Source organism: Colossoma macropomum, unplaced genomic scaffold (genome assembly GCF_904425465.1).
Source record: "Colossoma macropomum unplaced genomic scaffold, Colossoma_macropomum, whole genome shotgun sequence".
Lineage (NCBI taxonomy): Eukaryota > Metazoa > Chordata > Actinopteri > Characiformes > Serrasalmidae > Colossoma > Colossoma macropomum.
This window is the reverse complement of record NW_023494801.1, coordinates 18,127,945-18,149,069: the sequence shown is the minus strand read 5'-3', so window position 1 is coordinate 18,149,069 and position 21,125 is coordinate 18,127,945. Positions and strand designations below refer to the sequence as shown.

Below are 21,125 nucleotides of genomic sequence, written 5' to 3'. Positions count from 1 at the left end.
TATATTAATTTTTGAGATTTTGGAAATTCAAAACAAGCACTGACACGCAGACACTCCGGTTCAGTCTACACACACTCACACACAATCTTCCTAACAAGCCTCTGCCTGCACTCACACTGCTTCCCCCCGACATCCCCACATCCTTCACATGCCAGTTCTCACATAGCTGTAATGCCAAAGCAGCAGGGCACGGTGCCATAGACATCTCCCAGACACAATCCACCTTCATCTCCAAAAACACAACTTTCCAAAGATAGAGGACAGAGCTCTTTCACAAAGAGCATTTTTAAACAGACCGTGACCCTATGCTGAGGGCACTGGTTCAGTGGGACAGAAACTCGGGGGCTTTCACAGGCTGGCACCACTGCTTCAGCTAAAAAAGGCTCTTACTGACAACTGAGTTTTTAGTAGCTATATCTACTTCATAAAAATAATAATAATCATGGTAAAGTAATTCCTTTAAGAATCTTAAAGTAAACTCAGACAGATTACTATTGACTACTACAGGACAATAAACAAGGTTACTATAGATTACTATAAAACGGTACTACAGGAAAGTGTGGGCAAAATGATGGCATTAATTGCTTTCATGATGCACACTGGATATTATCAGTACTTAAAACACACTGATGAACAGCATGTTTCATTCAGAGAGCATGATGAGTTCTCTAAGCACATTAAATTCAGCGCAGTTGAATTTTCAATGTACATTTATGCATTTGGAAGATGTGCTTATCCCGAGTGAATTTAATCCTCAGTCTGGCCATAAAAAAAAATATTGTACTCTTAGTTTCAATAGCATTTTTAAATGCTTTTGTTACAACTTCTCAAACTTCTGGAAAAAAACCCCTAAATATTGTGATGTATATTGTGCAGTGTGAAAATGTCTCCTGTGATCACCCAGCCCCAACTCTACAAATACAGGAATACTAAACAAGGGCAAGAGTAAATCCTAAAGTTTCCTATTTGATTACTACCGTTCAATTTTTTAAGGGTGATTGTGAAGTTTGATTTGTGATCCAGCAGGAAAACGCAGACTCTCTCTGCCTCAGTGGGCTATGGGTAAGTGTGTGTGTGTGTGCGTGCGTGCAGTGATCTGCAGTGTGGTCTCTCTCTCTCTCTCTCTCCCTGGCTGCCTTCATTCCTGAGCGGCTGCTGTGGTGTCTGCAGAGCCTCGCCCAGCTGAGCAGAGAGCAGAGCTGCCACATTCTGAACACATGCATACATGTGCACATATGCACTTCAAATACAGATAACTTGTCTCAGGGAGCGAGGCTAGAGTCGAGGAAAAGAGAGAGCGAGAGGAAAATTGACAGTGATGAAGGTTAGAGTAATGGGCAAAACAAGGAGAAAAAGGAGAAGCAGCATGTGGACAGTAAAGGCAGCGCTAGAGGGGAGGGAAGGAGGGATGATCTGATAAAGAGAAAATATGAGACAGAAGAGAAGACAGGACATGCAGTAGGAGAAGGGTGAGTGAGGCAATCAAAAAAGAGAGGGAGATGGAGAGGCGAAGCAATGGGAGTGTGTTGTACCCAAAGGAAGGGTCAGGCTCAGTAGCGCTGCGTTAAAGCCACAGTGGCTGTGACTAACATCACCACAGAGGAATCACAGTCCTGCAGTAACAATCCTCAGACACCTTGAAAATTCCACAAACACCTTCAAAATGCAACAGGCAATTTGAAGTATTTATGGACACTGACACACAGTTGCGTGACTGGAAGGTAGGGCTTGATGAAAAGGGCCAAAAATAATTCAAAACTTGATAATTAGCAATTATCATCATATGCATTTTCTATTACTCGATTTTAGGCATCACGTGATTTTCAGACAACAGGTGTTGTGCCGAATTCTACCTCCCCTGCAGAATCTGTCTCCATTTCACATGCATATCACGCAGATATATGGACACTGGTTAAAATTCAGGATCTGTGTTGTTTCTATTTTAAACAGATACAATACTATACAAAAGTTTTGGGCACCTGAGAAAACTACATTTAAAAAGGCAGTAAGTACTAAGCAACGCTCAGAAACGCACTAATGAAAAAATAAATACAAACAAAAAATATTACTACTGTAAGTAGTGATGTTACATATGTCAGTATGTCGTTTCACCACTTCCAATGCTCTCCTAATGGAAGGCCAATATTATTTGCAGAGGTTATGTGCTTGGTCATAAGGGAGGTGCAGAGTGAGGTAGCCTGAGCTTCTCCAAGCTCCTCTGAAATGATAGAAGACAGATGTGTTGACGTTCATCCACTGAGTGAGGTCCCTCTGATGTCTTTACCAGAGCGTGTCCACTGCTTGGAATGTCCAACCTTTTAAAATGGCTGGAGACTAAGCTCCAATGGAAAGTGACCCCCCCAAGGGCTGACGTCTACTGTCTTTCTCTTAGCTCCTTGGGGGGCAACAATTTACCCCAGAGCACAAAATGGAGTCTGAATGCGGTTGATTTCATTCTATCTGCGCAGAAGGTCCTCAATGTGGGTATTCCTCCATGAATTATATTTTCTAGCTGCATGCAGAGGGTCCTGCTGCTATAATGGGGGCCACAGCACTTCTAGGAAGATACTATAGTTTATAAGAAACACTCATGAGGGTAGCCATCGGTTGTGAAAACAGACTGCTACTTTAAAAAGCTGCTGATGTTCATACATTGAACACAGAATTTCAGCTTATGATGCAGCTGGATGTTAAAGCAGCAGTGTGTGATATTTAGTAGCATCGAGCGTTGAGTATCCCTCCTTCACCCCTCCCTTTCCAAGTGTGTAGCAGAACCTATGGTTTTGTATACTACATTCTGCTTTTATATTTTATTAGATTTCTGCTAATATATCCCCCTAAATCATACTTACCAAACCTTTAAGTAACCAGACACCTTTTCAGATTAGTGAATTCAGCTACTTTCAGGTGCACCCACTGTTGACACAAGTGTTCAACTGCACACACACAGCTTGCATAAACATTACAGAAAAGCACTGCTAATAGAATGGGATGGTCTACGGCAGCCGCACATGAGCCTAAGGTCATCAAGCCCAATGCCCAGCATCAGCTAGAGGGGTAGAAAGCCTCCCAGTATTGGGCTGTTGAGCAGTGGAACTGCATTCTCTAGAGTGATGGAGCTCTATTCAATAATTTTAGGATGAGTTGGAGTGATGTTTGTGATGCAGAACATCTAACGTCAGTACCTGACCTGATTAATACTGCTGTGGTTGAATGCAATGAAATTTTTACAGAAATATTCCAACATCTAGTGTAAAGCTTTCCCAGAAGAGCAGAGGTTGTTACTGCAGCAAAGGGGAACAAACTCAACTAATACCCTTGATTTAAAAAGAAATGTTAGAGAAACAAGTGTCTTGTAAGTTTTAGACAAATACTGTACACTCTTTAAAATTAAGTACATTTAAAAAATTAACAAAATCACTTTTGGTTTCCTAAAGAATACTTGAATAAGATGTGTCAGTGTGAAGAACCTTTTTTAAAAGTTTAAAGGACCTACAAATAATGGAAAGGTTCTACACCAGTAAAAGGGTTTATCCAAGAAGCCAAGAACTGTTTCGGAACCATTAAAGGGTATGAGTGAGGTATACAACACTACATCCTAATGACAATGAATGCACTGATTTCAAAACTAAAGAACTATGGAGTGAATGAGTCACTCGAATGAACGGTGGCCAGTTTGCTTGGTACCTAAATGACTTAAATGTACAGTGGGTCTCAAGTTTTTATAAGGTTTTCTCTGGACTAGGAGGGAAAAAATGTATGGAAAGGAAAAGCGGTGTAGAACATGTTCTTTGATCTGTCAGAACAGGAAAAGCGAAACCTGATCTCTTCATCAGTGCATTCCTCTGACCCGCAGTGTGCACAGGCAGAAACACACACACACACGCACACGTAGCAGACAGAGGGGCTTTTAGAGAGAGGGAGAATAATATCATACCATGGAAACTCAACCACCAGTTCATTCCACTTGTGTGCATCACAGCTGTAAAGAGTTTTTCCCCTCCTTTCTCCCTTATTTTTTTCCTTTGCTTTCTTGCCTGGTGACCGGCAATTCAATTAATAGTAGACATATCAAACCAATCAAACAATCGGATCTATTATAAAAGCACTATATGAACCAACCACTGATAGCAGATGAACATCTTACCTGTTTGGAGCCTCACCAGCACCACGGGAACCATTAGGACTGGGACTGATGGGGAAAGAGCACAAGGACAAATGTATACGTAAACATCAAATTCAAATCTGATATGACTGGGGTTAAGGCTACATTCACATTACAGGCCTTATTGTTCAATTTTGACTTTGCTCAGTGTTCGCAAATGAGCCACATCTGTCATTAGTGTGAACACTGAAAGTTCTGCCCTGGAAGGGCTAGCAGCACACATGTATCATCAAATTAGCCGATGCTGAATGATTTATGCATGTTCCCTGAAGCGCAATGTTAAATCATCTACAATCTGTATCAGATCTGTGTCTCATTGAGGACATCTACATATGAAAGTGGCTGAAATCAGATTTTAAAAGATCCTATGTTTGCGTTCACACAGCTTCACATCTGTGCTAAGGCAAAAAAAAAAAATAAAATAAAAATAAATAAAAAAAAATCAAGAATTTCATTAGTAGTGAATTTATGCTACTTCAACTTTGCAATGTGAATGCAGCCTTATTGATTTCAAAACAACTGTTTGTTATTATAAGCTGAAGGGCTTGATGTATCTTAACACCCAGCTCTTCTGAGAAACTCTTTTGAGTCCGACATGGACAGGGCTGGAGCAGAACTTACTTGAGGACGAGGTGCAGGTTGGCAGAGAGCCGCGGGTCAGTAAACTGTGTAGTTCGGTTGTTGTGGTCCACGAAGTAAACTCGACCCGTAGCTGTGTTCCTAATCTCCCAGCCTGGAGGCAGTGGCCCCAACTCCTCACAATTTACATTACTCAGATCCCTTTTGAGAGAGAGAGAGAGAGAGAGAGAGAGAGAGAGAGAGAGAGAGAGAGAGAGAGAGAGAGAGAGAGAGAAAGAAAGAAAGAAAGAAAGAAAGAAAGAAAGAAAGAAAGAAAGAAAGAAAGAGAGAGAGAGAGAGAGAGAGAAAGAGAGAGAGAGAGAATATGACAAAGGAAAGCAAGCAAACCAAAAAGAAAGGAAAATAATGAAATAAAACAAAGAAAACAGGCAAATATGAAAAAACAATAGGTCTGGAGAAATCATGCAAGCCTTTCTGTTTCCCTCAGCATAATTCACTAGAGTAGACTGCTGTCTTTGTCCTATGACAGCAGGGTGAAGATTCTCACAGCAGAGAGTAATGAACTTAGTAGGTGTACTGTGGAGGGCATAATGGAAAAAGCAAGCTCCTGACACTGGCCCTGCTGTCCTCTAGGGCCAGAGTCATACCCATGAGGACTGACGTGACAAAACTACAAAAATAGTACTTGAATAACCTAAATTTAGCTGTGGTGTATCAACAACAACAACAAAACAGCTGACTGCAGTTTCTTGGTGCTTTGAGCAGATCGGGCAAATTTTCAAAACTTTACAAAAACTGCTGCTTTAACCTAAAATATCCATCATAAATATCTGATACAGCTCTGAAATGCTTGTACCTCTGAACTTTACTACAGCTACAACATCCTTTATATGTCAAATCCAAAGTCTTATCCTACACTTTATTTTTAATGGATTATTTCCTGAACTCCTGGTTAGGTTAGTGCTAGACCAAACCACACTTTCATTGCTGATCGTGATAAATATAATACTGTCTCCAGTACTACTCTTTTTGTGAGGTGGCTGAGTTGCTTATAGTCTGCAGGACCCCTATGACACTAGAGTCTATGCCAAAAGTAAAAGTGAACATGAAGCACTGTGCTGTGGGTGGGTGGATGGGGTTTACCTGGGTACTCTGGGGTCATGCCAAGTGCTGACACCTGTCTGGGTGTGCAGGAAGTACACCTGACCCTGCTGCGTGGTGCGCTGCTCTGTGGACCAATCAGAGGGAAAGGAGGAGGGTTAATCTCTGGTGACAAAGGCATGACTGGGATATAACCTAAACTGTATGAGTATTTAACTATTTCTAGTATGTTACGAAGGATGTGAATTTTAACCATTTTTGCTGTTCCAAAGGGGAAAAAAAACTCAAATATTCTAACAAGAAAATATTTCATATTTTTATGAATAACAAAAAACCAAACAAGTTTACACTTTAGGCAGATTCATCAACCTCATATTCTCATTTTAATTTCTGCTTAGATATGGCCATTAATATGAAACAATATCAGCTGCTTCTGCAGCTGTTCATGGGTCTGGCCATATTAAATACAATTCATGATTTCATCATACTGAAAACACGAAATCCTTGTTCTCCTCTAATCTGTCATCAAAATGAAACAACTTTTGCCTGACTCTAAAATGTTTTCTATTTTTTTATTACATCACTGTGCACCAGTGGGTAGGAAAAATAATATTAACCAATAATAGCATGTTTCACCTTAGCATAACAGTGAGTGAAAAGTTAAATCCCTCTCTTTTGCTTTAACAGTAGTGTGCAATTTCAATAGCTGAAAGCTGATTAAACAAGCCTCTGATGAGAAGTTCAAATCCACCTGACAATCATCTTAACATGCTGCAGTAAAAGGGATAAGACGCAAATTTGAAGTGACCACGACACAGAGCAGAATCTTGAATATTTCTTCATTGTAGTTTTGTAATTTTTCGAAACTCTAGAAAATTTTATTTATTTTCCTAATTCAAATGTGGTCTCTGACTTTTTAGACCCCACTGTATGTTGTGGTACTTTAAAAATGACAAGATGGTTTATTTTAACAAGGCAGGTTAAATTAACAAAATACTAGGACACATTTGGATAGTAAAACAAACATATCACATCTGCGTAATAAAACAAACATGCCCACACTTACGTCAACATATTGTTACTGTCCAAACAAAACTTATACAAACTATATCTGCAAAATGGTAACTTTACAGGAGAAGGAAAAACATTCCTAACTTATAATGGAAAATAACGTAACAATATTTTAGTGCAATTTTAAACCAATTTTTACACAATGTAAAGGGTAGCTGAAAAGTTAAAAACAACACAAAAGGAGAAAAGGTTTTAGTGCGACAGTGAGGATATGCTCACCAAATGGGTTAAAAGATTATTAAATGTTGGGAGTAGTACATGCAGCAGAAAACTTAGATTTTATAAACGCGCAGAGTGTGTGTGTGTGTGTGTGTGTGTGTAGGGATTATGGAAGAAACAGGTCGTCAGAGAGTTTGTGTGCGTGTTATACAGAGAACTCATTTATCATTGTTGACAGAGATTTTCACGGGGCTGAGATCCCTCTGGCTTTCCTTTCGACACACAACGCCCTGCATTACACATACACACACACACACACTCATATTCCACATTACGTGTACTTAACCTCCACCCTGCACTTTCTCCATGGACACACACACACACACACACACACACACACACACACACACAATGTGTGTGCATAATCTCCACCCTATTCTGTCTCTATGGATGCATCCACAGGATGCGCTGACTCAAGTGTGCTCGAACACACAAATACAGTCCTATTAAGCCCCCCCAGAGATGCGTGCACACACACACTCAAACTCCTCCTGGACTGGTCTCGTCTAACCCTGAGCTGGTGATGACAGCGTGTCAGAGAGAGAGAGAGATTTCAGACATATTGTTCTCTCCAAAGAGCTACAGCATCACCCCAATTCCCTCAGCAACACAGCTCCCTTCAACAAGCCAAGCAGCTCTGAGCTCCCTGTCCTGCATGCTTGTGTGTGCGCTATGTAAGTACATTCCTCTGGCAGGCTGAAGGTATGAATGCTGTCAGAGTGCGCAAAGAACTAACCATTTTCCCCTGGGTTATATCAGAAGCCACAGAAGGGTTTGTTTGTGTGTGTTTGGGGTGTAAAACACATCATTGCACTGATCTAATGGTGCTGATTTTCAAACAAAAATACAAAAACAACTTGGTGTATTATATTTATTGGCCATAATCCACTGCTGTGTCAATAGTTACCCATGTCACCTTTATGTATACTATAGTGCTGTTAATGTTGGTCTAACCAGTCCTAACCAGAGTTTGGGTTTTTGTGACATTATATCTTTTTTGGGTTGGTTGTTTTCGCTGCAAGTGCATCAAATAACACATTGATCAGGAATTTTGCAGGTATTCAAATGCTATGTTACTCTTACATTTGCCACCATTTGAGTCAAAAAGTCCTACTTTGCATTAAAAAAGAGATGCTTAATGTTTGTGTATCTCAATCAAATTAATAATAAAAACCTTATTTGTTTCTTTATGATTGGTTTGTCAATTTCTATCATGTCGCTGTAGCACATTCCTCGATCCATGTGCCAAAACCAAAGTCACTGCTTAGCTATGATGTTCTTGCTCATCTGCTGTAGCTTGTGCTGCAAGAACTATATCAGTGTCTGTTAAAAGTCAGTGCAGGCAGTACAGCACTGACGAAGCAGAAAAGCATGCTTTGATGTCGAATTCCTCTGTTTGGTGCAGACTAACACAAAAATATGTTCCCACCAATAGTGAACCGAACCAGGCTTTGTTTGGAAGCCACCTGAGACCCGTGAGTTTTGCCTGACCATACCTTATTTGTTTGGTGCGCACCTGAGTACAGGTGGAGTTTTCACATCTGTGAGAATAAACTGAATTAAAGAAAAATTGATAGATTCATACCAAACGAGTTAGATGTGAAAGCACCCTTAACACTAGTTAGTTCCATTCTGAAGCTCACCTGCTTGTGTGTTGTTGCTATGACTCAAGGATCGTAATTCTCTGTGTCAAATACATCTTTTCAAGAAGTTCAGTTGATAGCTCTCCTGATAAAACCAAAGTTATTTCCAGCTGCTGCCACTGTAAATCTGTTTCTCACTGACGGATGTCAAATCTTAAGTAAGCAAAACACAAAGATGATGACAGCAACATCGTAATATATCAGCAACACTGGCATCAGAGGATGCCTTCCTGAGACTATTCAGGTTAGTGCTCATGGGAGAATGATGGATAAGTCAGCAGGTAGCAAACTAACAAAACCTATAGCGGAATACTATAAGCTATAGTGTAAACTCAAGTTTCCCTTTAGACAAGGCATAACATGAGAATGAGTGAGAGGCTACAGGAGCAAAAGAGTTGAAACAGCAGTGTGGCCCTCACTAGATAGACTGTACCACTGTATATATATGCGTGTGCTGTGAACTAACCGTAGCCCTCGGGCAGGTCTGGTGGGGTGTGAAGATGAGTTCGGCTCATGTAATTTCTGTGTCTCTGTGAACGAACCCGACGCTCCTGAACCCGCAGATCACCTGCCTCCACTCCTGCTGCACCATTAGGAGTCATGATGGGAGTGTTTTCATCCACCAGACAGCTGAGCGGCCGACCTGGACTAGAGTACTCAGATGCCGGCCTGACATAGAGGGAGAGAGAGACACCAGTAAGTCAAAGCTTTGAATGGCCCAAACTATTTCAGGATTGTATCTGGTGCAAGTTTGAAAAAAAATCTCACACACTCCATGATCACCCAAGTGATCACTGTCTGTGACCGTCTCTCTGACAACATAATATTTGGGGAATTACTGTGACTCAGTGGGAGATTCCACTGCAAAATATCTCTCTGAGAAAGAATGCAAAACTAACACCTTGAACCCTAGGATTATTACTCAGTTACTTATCTTAACCTTCTAAGGCAGATGCAAAAAAGTGGCTATTACAGCCGCTTTATCTAAACTTTCCCGTTAATAAACCGATTTCTGAATGCTGTTGCGTTTATCTGACATGTAAGGAATGCAATCTAACAAAGCTGAAAATTCTGAGATTTTTATTCCATTTGTGTCATAGTTGTGTCACAGGTCAAAATCCCCAGAGGAGGCCAACCGCAGTCTGCTTCTAAACAAACTATGATGCGGTTCGTTTGAAATATGAATGGAAAAACAGACAAAACAAGACTAAATGGACAAATCCCAGAATTAACTTCCGTCTGCTCTCAGCAGACCTTCTTTGGTATCTGTAAAAGACGAATTACAAAAATAAAGACAGCACAACACACTTTCTAATATGAAGCCTAGTATAACACTTTTTCTAAGAGCATTTTAAACCTAAGAGCTCAAAGCAGAGTTTATAATTTAACGTTGCAGTGGGCAGTGTTGTCATATAAAGCAAATCTCCACTGCAAGAAAAAAAAAACAGGTTGAGGCCATTGTCTCTATTCACACAAAACAGAAACTCTTATCTCAGATCAGTTCTCACTCACCTGGTGGGCCTCTCCCACTGTGTGCTGCGTGTGATGTGGTTAAGGTACTGGATTCGACCAGATGCGGTTCTTCTTTCTTCCCAGCTGCACAACACAAACACAGTTACACATGCAAGTTCTTAACAGCAAGGCAGAATCAATGAAAGATCAATCTGCACTGAAAACATTTACTCATAGCACGCCTGTACAGCCATTTTGCCACAGTAACTCACCCATCAGGTAGGTCATTGTCAAACAGACGACTGCAGTCTACCACTGGCCCACCAGTTCCAATTCTGTCTCTGGACTGCAGACTCACTGAACACATACAAGCCCAGACAGTAAAACATTAGATATAGTATTCTTAACACTCATCTAGATATTTTAACCTCTTAAACGGCAGGTGCTCTACTAAGAAAATGATCTTAATGCTTCTAATTCTGTAATTACTATGAAACTAGAATGTACAATACTAAAAAAGGCAGAGACCCTTTGTTTATTTAATTTCCAGGCAAAAAAGCCAATAAATACAAGTTTTCATTTTTCAGCATTAGAAACAAAAGTAGAAAACATTTTGTACAGAATCACACATAGAATCATCAACAACTAAACAAAATAGCACAATTTTAACTTTTTAGTATCTGCACCCTTTTCCTTTATTTCAGCTCCCATTCTTTTCAGTTTGATTTGCTTTCAGTTTTTCAAAGAAATTTGCAGGATATTGTGGATATTTTTCCACAACTGCAAAGTTCAATCTTAGATGTTATTTGCATTTTCTGCTTCTCATGATCCAAGTAATCCTAAACACATTCAATGATGTTGAGGTCCGGGGTCTGGGGTGGTCAGTCCAGGTGAAAGCTTTAAAAACTGTTTATCTAAAGGTGAAAGTTCTGGTGGTCTACCAGGTCTTACACAGTTGCGCCATTTCTCTGTATTTTTAATTATTTTAACTCCTATTTAGAATATTTAATCTCCCCAGAAATATCTCCTGAAAAATAAGTACCTTAACATAACTTAATGGTCAATGAAATTAAATAAATTACAGGTGGTCTCTGAAATTTAAGAGAGGGGAACTTATGGACTCCTGCAGTTTATGGAGTTAAATAAGAATGATGTTTAAACAGCTTTATCTCTGGCACATTTCAGTTTTATGAGTTATTAGACACATGAACGTTTTGGGTGGCCTGTTCTGCTCTTAGTGCAGGCTTTTATAGAGGGCATATAACAGATACCCTGCGGTGACCATTAGCAACTGTATTAGGTGTAAACCATCTGTGAGCTCTGAGACACGTCCATGAAAACTCAGAGGCCAGATGCATAGGCAACATTTTTCAGCAATGTCTACTTTTGAGAAGAGCTCTGTTTCTGTAATTAGAGAGCAACTCTAACATTGACATCATAGGAAGCATCTGAAGCACAAGTTGCTACAGAGGAGACTGTGACTAAAGGTTTGCTCATAAAGCTGAGTGTCAAGCTCACGTCTGCACTCCAGTTCACAAGAACAGTTTATAGGGTGCAGGCCGCCTTCTCACTTCAACTGGATCAAAGAGCAATAAGTGGGTTTCAAGTTGCCATCGCTATGCGCCTCAGAGTTCATCTCAAGTTCATATTAATATGGACATGTTTCTGACTAAGGTTTTAAGTACCATCAGCCCTGAAAAATGTTACATACTGTAAAATACAAAATAATGACTGCCAAATACATGGCAATGCATGAATGAGTGTTTTTCCTCCTTTTTACCCTAAGTGTTTGCCTTATCGTGCTTCGTGTAAATATGTGGGTTTAATAGTCATTACAGAACGGTTCCGGCAGTCCCCAGGGCTGGACTGACTCACAGGATGAAAGGCAGATGTGGCAGGTTGAGTGGGAAGAGAGGAATGTTGGGGGAAATCAGCTCTTCTGAAGCGGGGAAGGAGGTGGGGCAGTTCAAATACTACTCAGTCATTTTCTTCTAGCCAATCATTTAGCCATGTCAACAGGTTAAGGCGGAACTAAGAGTTAAGAGTTCACGAACCAACCATCAGATTCTCTACGCTTAGACTGCAAATTGTGAGACTGTACCATACACAGTAGCCATGGCAGAAGTCTGGAGAGAAACAAGGACATCAACCAAACTCACCTACTATCTGGCCCCTCACTGTGTCACTGTCATTAGGCCCCAACTTGTTGAGATCCAATCTCTGATCTGTGAATATGAAAGAGAGAGAGAAAGAGAGAGAAATGCAAATCATGATGAAACACAAGCCTTTGATGAAAGCAGGAGCAAAGAAAATGCTTAAATGCCTATTAATCATTAATAAGTGGACCATTTTTTACTAGATACTGGCTCGGTAGTGAATACACAAAAAGGATAAATTGGGGTAAAAGAAAGAACCCTAACATACCCAATCAGACTTTAACATCACAATTCTGGCATTTTAACGATACTCAATACGCATCATGACATTTTTTTTTAGAGGTTTCCAAACAAGGTACAACAGAAAAGTAAAAACAGGAGTAGCACATCTGAGTTTTTGTTCAAGGTTTGCAAAAATAAACCATTCAAGAAGGAACATGATTCAAAAAATCTAAACAACTGGTAAAAATAAAATAATAAAACGAGATAAAATTGGCATAATGGGCTGATATCCATTCAGCTAATTGTTAATGCAGTTTATATACTTACTATACACAGGCTGTTCTTTACAGACACAAGCCTTTTTAAAACAAACAGCACTAATATGTAGGGATTGACAATAAAGCAAAAATATAACATCATGATACTTCATTTGTATGATAGAAGATATTAATTACAATATTTACTTTTTCTGAGGTTTGGTAAGTTGAAACAGACTAAAAGAATCAATAGCAGTCTGTAAAAAAAGTCCTTATAAAATCAAGAGTACAATGAACTTAACATTTCACATACTGTGCTGCACTAAAACAGGTTAAACAGGATTAATTACGCTCTTTTCGTAATGAAACACACAGTTGGTCAAATGTAATTTATCATGATAACGACAAAATATTTCTTTCTGTGAGTTTCTGAACTATACTGAAATTATGAATTAATCATTTAATATTGACCTTGTTGTTCTAGTAGATGCTGAGCAGCTCCTGTGCAGTCTTAAAGATATTAGGTGGCTACTGTCATGCTGAGTTTTTATCTGACACAAACAAAACATTTTAAATACTTTGAAGACACTGAGTGTCACTTAATAAACTGCTAACTCCAGAAAATCAGATTTTGTTTGTAATTTATTCAGCGTGTTTCCAGGCACTTGGGTAAACAGAAAACGGGAAAACACAGTTTTTGCACGGGTCAGGCAGCAGTTGGGTTTCTGCTTTGCAACTCCCCAACAAACTCACAGAACAAGACATGAAAATATGAAGAATATTTAAATTCTTCATTTTGTCAAGCATCAAGTTGTTTGCAGCATCACTCCGAAAGTGTTTTGTTGCCATCTTGTGAGTGTTGTGTTAAACGCTTGCTATTTCTGGAACAGCGGTCTGTTTTCGCACAGGCACAAACTGAGGAAAATTTATTAAATCGGAGTGAGGCTTTACACACACTGAAAAATCTGATTAGTGGGCTAAAACAGATTCTTTATCAGATTTCTAGGCCTCAATCCCATCTAGGAAATCAGAGTATGCTGTTTAAATAACCAGGGGAATAATTAGATGACTACCAAAATCGGATTATAATCGTATCATTAAGTGCATGTAAATGCCTTTATTAACTCAGGACAAAAGAGACTTCGCTTGTTTGCCAATGAGATGTGGCAATTAGTTTACCAAGCCTGGCCAGGTGTATATGTTTAGGAAAAAAAAAAAAATTGCAGTCTTGGTTGCATGTCCATTACTGTCCATTTTGGAGGTGCAAGTTCATTTGCAAAGGGGATTCAAGCTGTATTCGCAGGTCACATCACATAAATGGACAAGAAAGTAACTTCAGGCGATTCGGTTTTCAGCCATACAAACATCTATGGGCATCTACATCTATGGGCAAACAGCAGGCTGGTTCTCAATCAGACAATGTTGACGAATGTACCAACAACCTGTACTTTACAAGTGTTAGACCGGTTTAGAAAATTCACTCTCCGTTTACTCCGACTCTAATAGTTTGTTCTCATTGTTAAAGTTTCTCATGGTTGTCCCCAGATGTTCTTGGTTTAAGATCACATTTGACTCCACTAGACTAAGTCGAGAGACAGCGTGGTTGGGACGAATGGTCGCTCACGTTTCACTAACTCTACTCCTACATGATGCTGATGTGTCTGGTGTGAACTCAGTATAAAAATGAAAAGTTTATCACAACACACAGTGAGCCCACAAGGGCAGTGTGTATCTTGCTCATCCCTGCATAACGTTTCCACCACAGCCACTAAATTTCAGTCAGAGTGTGCCTGACTGCCTGACTGCCTGTGAGACACTGCAGCAGATGGACAGAGAGGCAGTGCCACCACGGACCGTTCAAAGCATCCAAGAGGTCACACCCACTGCAGCCGTGCGTGCTCGTGCGCGCGTGTGTACACAAAGCCTGCTTTATTCATTCCAGACTCGAGAAGTGGAGATGCTAGATCTCTCTGTCTATGGTGCACCACGGGAAGAAAGAGACAGGAATAACAAGTAGGGTTTCTTCAGACAGAGAATGACAGTCAAGCCAGGATGTACCACTAGACTAAACAGGGATCGGTTGAACTGCATGTACACACACACACACACACATACACACACACACACTTCTTTAACCGCAGGGAGACTGTGGTTAAACAGCTGCAAATGAAGGAATGATAAACATGTATCTAAACAGCCACAACAAAGAATGTCCCAATTCGTTCTGAGAGAAACACAAACAGAAGAATAGAGAAAGAGAGATGGAGAGAGAGATGGAGAGAGAGAGAGAGAGAGAGAAAAAACAGATTAAACATAAAAGAAATGAAAGAGAAACAGAAAGTTAATCAGGAAAGGGACAAAGAGTTCAACAGAGACAGACAGAGAGAGAAAACAGACAGACATCAGGAAACGTTGGGCAGGGTGGAACCCCTTGCTTGCAGCTGTGGGAGAGGCTGGTGGTTTCCTGTACTTCTTCAGGAAATCAGCCATGTTGGAGGGTTTCTAGGAAAAGTGTTGTTTTAAAATCCCTCAGACAGAAGCACACTGGCACCATAACCGGCCTGGTTCTGCTTCAGCACATCACAAATGAGCCCTAGAGTCTCCACTGCCACAAGCCTGACATCAAGAGCATTGTACTAGACTGCAAAAATCACTTCCGTCTGTGCTGTCTGGATCTCTGAACAACAAAAACGTGACCCATAGCTCCACAACCTTCACCAGAATAAAATGATTTGAACCTAAGCACATGTGTCCCATACAGTCATATGCAAAAACACTCTTGGTCAAATTACAAATACAATTATTTATTGATTTTCTAAGTGAAAATAAGTCGACATTTTCTGCTACTTGTAGTGCACGTTTTAACATTTTGGAAAAAATAAAACAGAAAATGCACAGGCCACATTTTATGTTTTTATTTTTTCCAATGTTAACTTCAGTAAATGAACAGTAATTGTTTTCACAGTGCGTGTAATTTTCACTTTAATATATATATATATATATATATATATATATATATATATATATATATATATATATATATATATATAAAATTTGACCAGTGAAGCCCATCCAACTGTATGAATTCTGTATCGTGTCAGTCCAAACAAAACACTGCACCTTCATCTTTTTTTCTACTTTTTTTTTTATTTTTTTTTTTATATCATTCAAAAAAAATGCAGGTGACCTTTAAATTGTGTGAAAATCTCATGACAAATAGACCAATAACAATGGTACAAAATTGTTGTATGTTAAAAGTTAAGAATGTTTTTTCCTTCTTCTGAAATGTTACCATTTTTGAGATACAAGGTTAAGGTTGTGTTCTGCCCGTGCCAATATATGGAGCTACTTTTTTATGTAAAAAATATTAGGCCTAACTCTAAATGGAAATCTAAACGGAAATCTAAAAATTAAACATGCACATACTATATAAACACCTTATATAGTCAGGACCATTTTGCTGTAGGTTACCTGTTTGATCTGATTGTTCTACAAAGTCTGGACATTTTTGTCCAGAAAACATATGAAAAAACAAGTACACACATAAGTGCAGACAGATACAGACTAGTCAGTGTCATTTACATCCAGACATAGATAACATGCATATTATTGTCAATGCACACTTTCAGAGCTAAGGCTGCTGAGGTCATCTAGACACACAAAGCCATCCCAGATACACTTTCAATTGGAGCAAAAAACACATTAACACACATTAACACACGCACACACACACAAACACACACAAACACACACTTACAGCCAGTGTCTTTGAGGCGGTTGATGGAGTTGGAGAGGAGCCGTACACAGCCCAGAAAGCCGGCGCCCTGCTTCTTGTGGATCTTCTTATGGTTCCACACGCTGATAGTGATGGAGTCCAACTTCCCAATGTATCTACACAGAGGAAAGACATGTAGCCATAAATCAAACTTTCTTGGCAACTTACATGCTAGTTCTGTAAGGCTAAAAGTTCTTGGTTTGGCTTGCCTGACTCATGAACTGTAAGGGCGGACATTTCATTCTATTACGACACACTCTGGACTTCTAACTAATGGTTAATAAACAGTTATAATAATTCAGGGCACTTCATGGTTTAACTCCTTCATACCTCACTGGCCTTCTTCATGATCACTCCCTACCTAGAACACTACGCACTCCCTGCTTCCCCTCTGCTAGATTACACGAACTGGTGCTTTTAGCCAATATGCACTTTGACTGTGGAACTTCCTTTACAGCAGGTGTGCAGGACTGAGGGCAGGAACTGAGGGCTGGAGTCCAGCACAGTTTGATGATTTCTTTGCTCTGACTCAACAATTAAACCTGGTAATTAACGGAGTTGAATCAAGTGTGTTTAAGCAGGACAATCAGGACCAGAGTTCCCTATCTCTGTACCTTCTGAGTGCTACTACTGAGAACTTACCTGTCCATCATGACATATTCCTGATAGATTTTTTCTATCGCATTTCTTTTCTATTGTTCAGTTTATTATTATTATTATTATTATTATTATACCATTCTGTTATGTTGGTTGTGCTTCAGACTCTTTCCCCAAGCAGAAGAATCTAATGCGAGAGCGCTGAAAAAGTATTCAAAGAGAACTCAGCCAAGATTTGGTGACGGACGTGTTTGGTGAAGGCTGTGTGACATTGATACGTATGACATGGTCCGGAAATCTCCCATAAAGATTTTAAATTATTTCACGCTTTACAGGGAGACTCACAACAGCATTTTTTTCCTCCTGACTCAGTATTGCTAATTCTTTCAATCACAACAAAAATCCATCCAATCAAAACACACAACATCAGGTTTCTAAGACATTCTTTTCAAAGAAAATCAGTACTCAAGAATCACAGGTTCAATAATGTTAACTAATCAATGCACACTTAAATATGATCCAATATTATGACTAAATATGTAAAATATTTGGAAAATACTGTGATATTTCATCGATACCATCCAGAACCAGCTCCTGATTTCAAAAGCAAAAGCAAGATGCAGAAGGCCTCAAAGCTCAAAAGCTCTGGCCAGAGTCCTTCAAGCATGTCTGAAATGTCATAAGATCTTAAGAGGCTGCCAAAGTGAAAGAATCCTCTGTTAACGAAGGGTGAGGTAAGGAGAGAACGGGGAGAAAAGTAAAGGGGAGGAGGTGGGAGATGAAAGGAGACGAGAGAAGGGAGACTAAACTAAGAGGGGATGGATAGCACGGTTAGATGTTCACACGAAGCCAGGCAAGCCAGAGGGGTCAGAGGAAACCCAAACAAAAAGCTGCTTCTCTGGAGCTGGCAAACATTTATCAAATTTCCAGCGCCAGAGAATTTAATAAAGTCCTGAGCTCAGAAACCTCTCTGATCCAAATTATGTGGAACTCTTGAGGAACTTTCGTGCGTGCCAAACTACGCTTATTTCCAGATAATACAACTGCTTGTAAAAGACCTGCAGGCAGAGTTTGGGCCAAAATCTGAACGAAAGCTTAACCTGTCTGAATGGTCATTTTACTAATAAAGATTTATAAAGATTATGGGCAGGTCATATTTTCCAACACACAGGAACATCCTACAGTTGGCAGATGGTATTAGCAAAATAAATGAAAAGCTAAAGAAAGATATCTAAACTCTCTGAAACAAATGACTATGATTGCAGGAAGAACAGTAAGCAAGGACAGTGCATGGAGCTCCTCAGACACTGATCTGAGAGCAGCTGAAATAAGCAGGTTTTAAGTAGTCAGAGCTGCACTAAGCACTTGCTGCTGCACTGAGGCCAGCGTTTAAAGCTTGGCTGTGTTTGACATGGCCTAGTCGGAGCTCCCTGAGCCAAAGTTCCTCAATGAAAGGGCCAGCTGCACCCGGGAGTCCACCTGTTGCCCCCAGTTACAGAGAGAGAGAAAGGGAGTGTATGTGTGTAAGAGAGAGAGAAAGAGAGAACTAAACACTGGCATTAAAGTGATATTTTTGCCAAAAATCTAATTTACAGTTTCCCAGTCTTCCCCTGACTTTAACAGGCTGTTTTATACAAAGGAGCTTTACTCTGATTGGCTGCCCTGTATTAAGCCGCACTTAAAAACAAAAACTCCAACCTGAATTAGGGATCATAAAAAACGATCAACAAAACAACAGAAATTATTATAATAACAATAAACTATTATCATATTACCCACTCCTAGCCTGAACTGGCAGAGCTGAACTACTGTAGGCTGAACAGGCCCTTTTTTTGTTTTGTGACATCACAAAAATGAAGAATTCAAAGTAGGCTGTTTTTCAGCTTACTTACCATATTTGGACCATATAGACTGGGAAGCGCAGGAAATGCTTTGAAACTTGAACAATGCTAACATACTACACTCTTGGTACTTTTTCTTGAATGTGTGCAGTATCTCTGAAAACTCAAACACTCAACACTATGGTATATGACCACTCAGGACAGATTTGACCACTCAGGACCTCCAGCCATCATCCTGGGCGTAACGACCGTGTTGTCAACCATGTTTTCCGTTTGTACTGGTGACATTTTTGAGTGTTATCTATATAAAAATAGAGAAAAGTATGTAGCATAGCTAAAAGAGTAGTATTATAGTAGCAGCCATCTTGAAGATTGAATTTCTTTGCACCTTTGTCTGTTTTGTTTTGTCCAGTCCAGAGCAAATCTAAAGAAACTTCAGATGCCGAACATGTCTTGGATGACTGACTGCATTTGTGGTAAGGAGAAAACTGTGTAAATTTAATTTCAACTATTCTTGTAATGCCAATGTCAGTCCTCTTTCTCCTTCTGTCTCTCTGTCTATAACCAGCTGAGGGGGAAAAAAAGCATCCAGTCACCAAGGCAACCAAACAAACTGAGACACGTGCTTCCTCTTTCTGTCATCCCACGTAAGGAGAGGACAAATACTGGAAACTTTCTCCCTTGCTCTTTCCCTCATTCTTATCCTCACCCCTATGCACATACACCCTCTCTCCCTCGTTTAGGACTTTGGGAAAAGTGACATTGAGAGACTTGTTGGAGGGAAAGTTTCTATTTTTGCTTCAACTTCCAGCTCTCTGTTGACACACACTGAGATGTGTGGTCTAGATGTGACTATGGAGACAAAGTTGATAACTTTAAAGCTCCTTTTGAAACCCCTGCAAACCTGCTCAAATCTAGAGTATATGAGGTCTGTATACAGGTGATGGCTTAATCTACAGGAGCCTCTCTTGATAGTGGTCACCTGAATGTGTGTGTAGGCCACATATGTGAAGTCTAGTGACAAATTTGATGGGTTAATAACAGGCATGTTAAGCGCTGGTTAGGCGAGACATATTGTACAAAGCATCACATTCATTGCTATCTCTCAGGTTTCTACTGAATGTGAGTAAGCAGTGACTGAGTATGTGGGAGAGTGAGAGATTGTGTACTAGAATATCTGTGTCAGTTACAGACTGTGAGAGTGAAGTGGTGTGTGGCCAGTGAGAAATTAATAGAGGGAATGTGTTAAACATCGATATAGCAGAATATCATAGTTAAGCCTAGAATATGCACATTAATACAGTCATGGCTATATTGAAATTCAGGAATTTATTTTTACACAGTACATTAATGCGTGAGTGAAACAAATACTGCTTTCAAGTCTGCAAGTGTGACGTTTACAACATCCAACATGCAGCAAAAGTGCTTTAACAGTTTGGAATCAGCTTTTTACTCATCATTACTTGTACAAAATGCAGCATTGAATAAAGCATCTTTTACTAACTATTGCTAAATCAGGTATGATTGTTGGTTGTGTAATCAAGTTAGTTTCACTTTTGCAGATGTAGTTTAGCTTGCAAGTGTGTGGAGTTATCAGCGGTTAGCATTTTGGTTATGTTTGTAGTGCTGCAGCACTGTTAAATACCAAACTGATGACGTTACTGTAAGTGACATCTGTATCTCTGTGCTATGTTCATGAAATTACCTGATTATTTTACAGCCACAGAGTCTCTTGCATGCATGTGCGTCCACATGCTGACAACTGCCTTCCACGCTACTGCTATTGTGATCAGAAGGGTGTATAAATGGATAGATAGCGCAGAGCACCTTGTTCTTACAAGCAGAACGTGCTTCTTTAGGTGGCAAGTTAACGCATTTGATGGACAAGCAAGTAAACACAAAACTGCAAACTGAGTGCAACTTCATGAACTTGTTTGAATCTGAAAACATTCCTTTTTCTGTCCAGTTTGTTTTAAGCTGTGTGCTGAGTGTTGTACAGCTCTGGATGTTGAGAAAACCTTTCCTCCACTCGTGATTAGACAGGAGG

The 21,125-nt window shown here is 39.8% G+C and overlaps 1 protein-coding gene across 1 annotated transcript in view; it reads right to left on the bottom strand.

The window, feature by feature from the left end:
* The window catches only part of smurf2 (SMAD specific E3 ubiquitin protein ligase 2), a 59,520-nt gene that overhangs the window by 11,129 nt on the left and 27,266 nt on the right, over nt 1–21,125 (bottom strand). Inside the window, exons 4-11 of the mRNA XM_036589577.1 lie at nt 16,623–16,756; nt 12,390–12,455; nt 10,503–10,587; nt 10,291–10,374; nt 9,245–9,447; nt 5,888–5,972; nt 4,787–4,945; nt 4,148–4,192 (exon numbers count right to left, since the gene is read on the bottom strand). Coding sequence (XP_036445470.1) covers nt 4,148–4,192; nt 4,787–4,945; nt 5,888–5,972; nt 9,245–9,447; nt 10,291–10,374; nt 10,503–10,587; nt 12,390–12,455; nt 16,623–16,756 — 861 coding nt within the window. The remainder of the gene's footprint in view (nt 1–4,147; nt 4,193–4,786; nt 4,946–5,887; nt 5,973–9,244; nt 9,448–10,290; nt 10,375–10,502; nt 10,588–12,389; nt 12,456–16,622; nt 16,757–21,125) is intronic.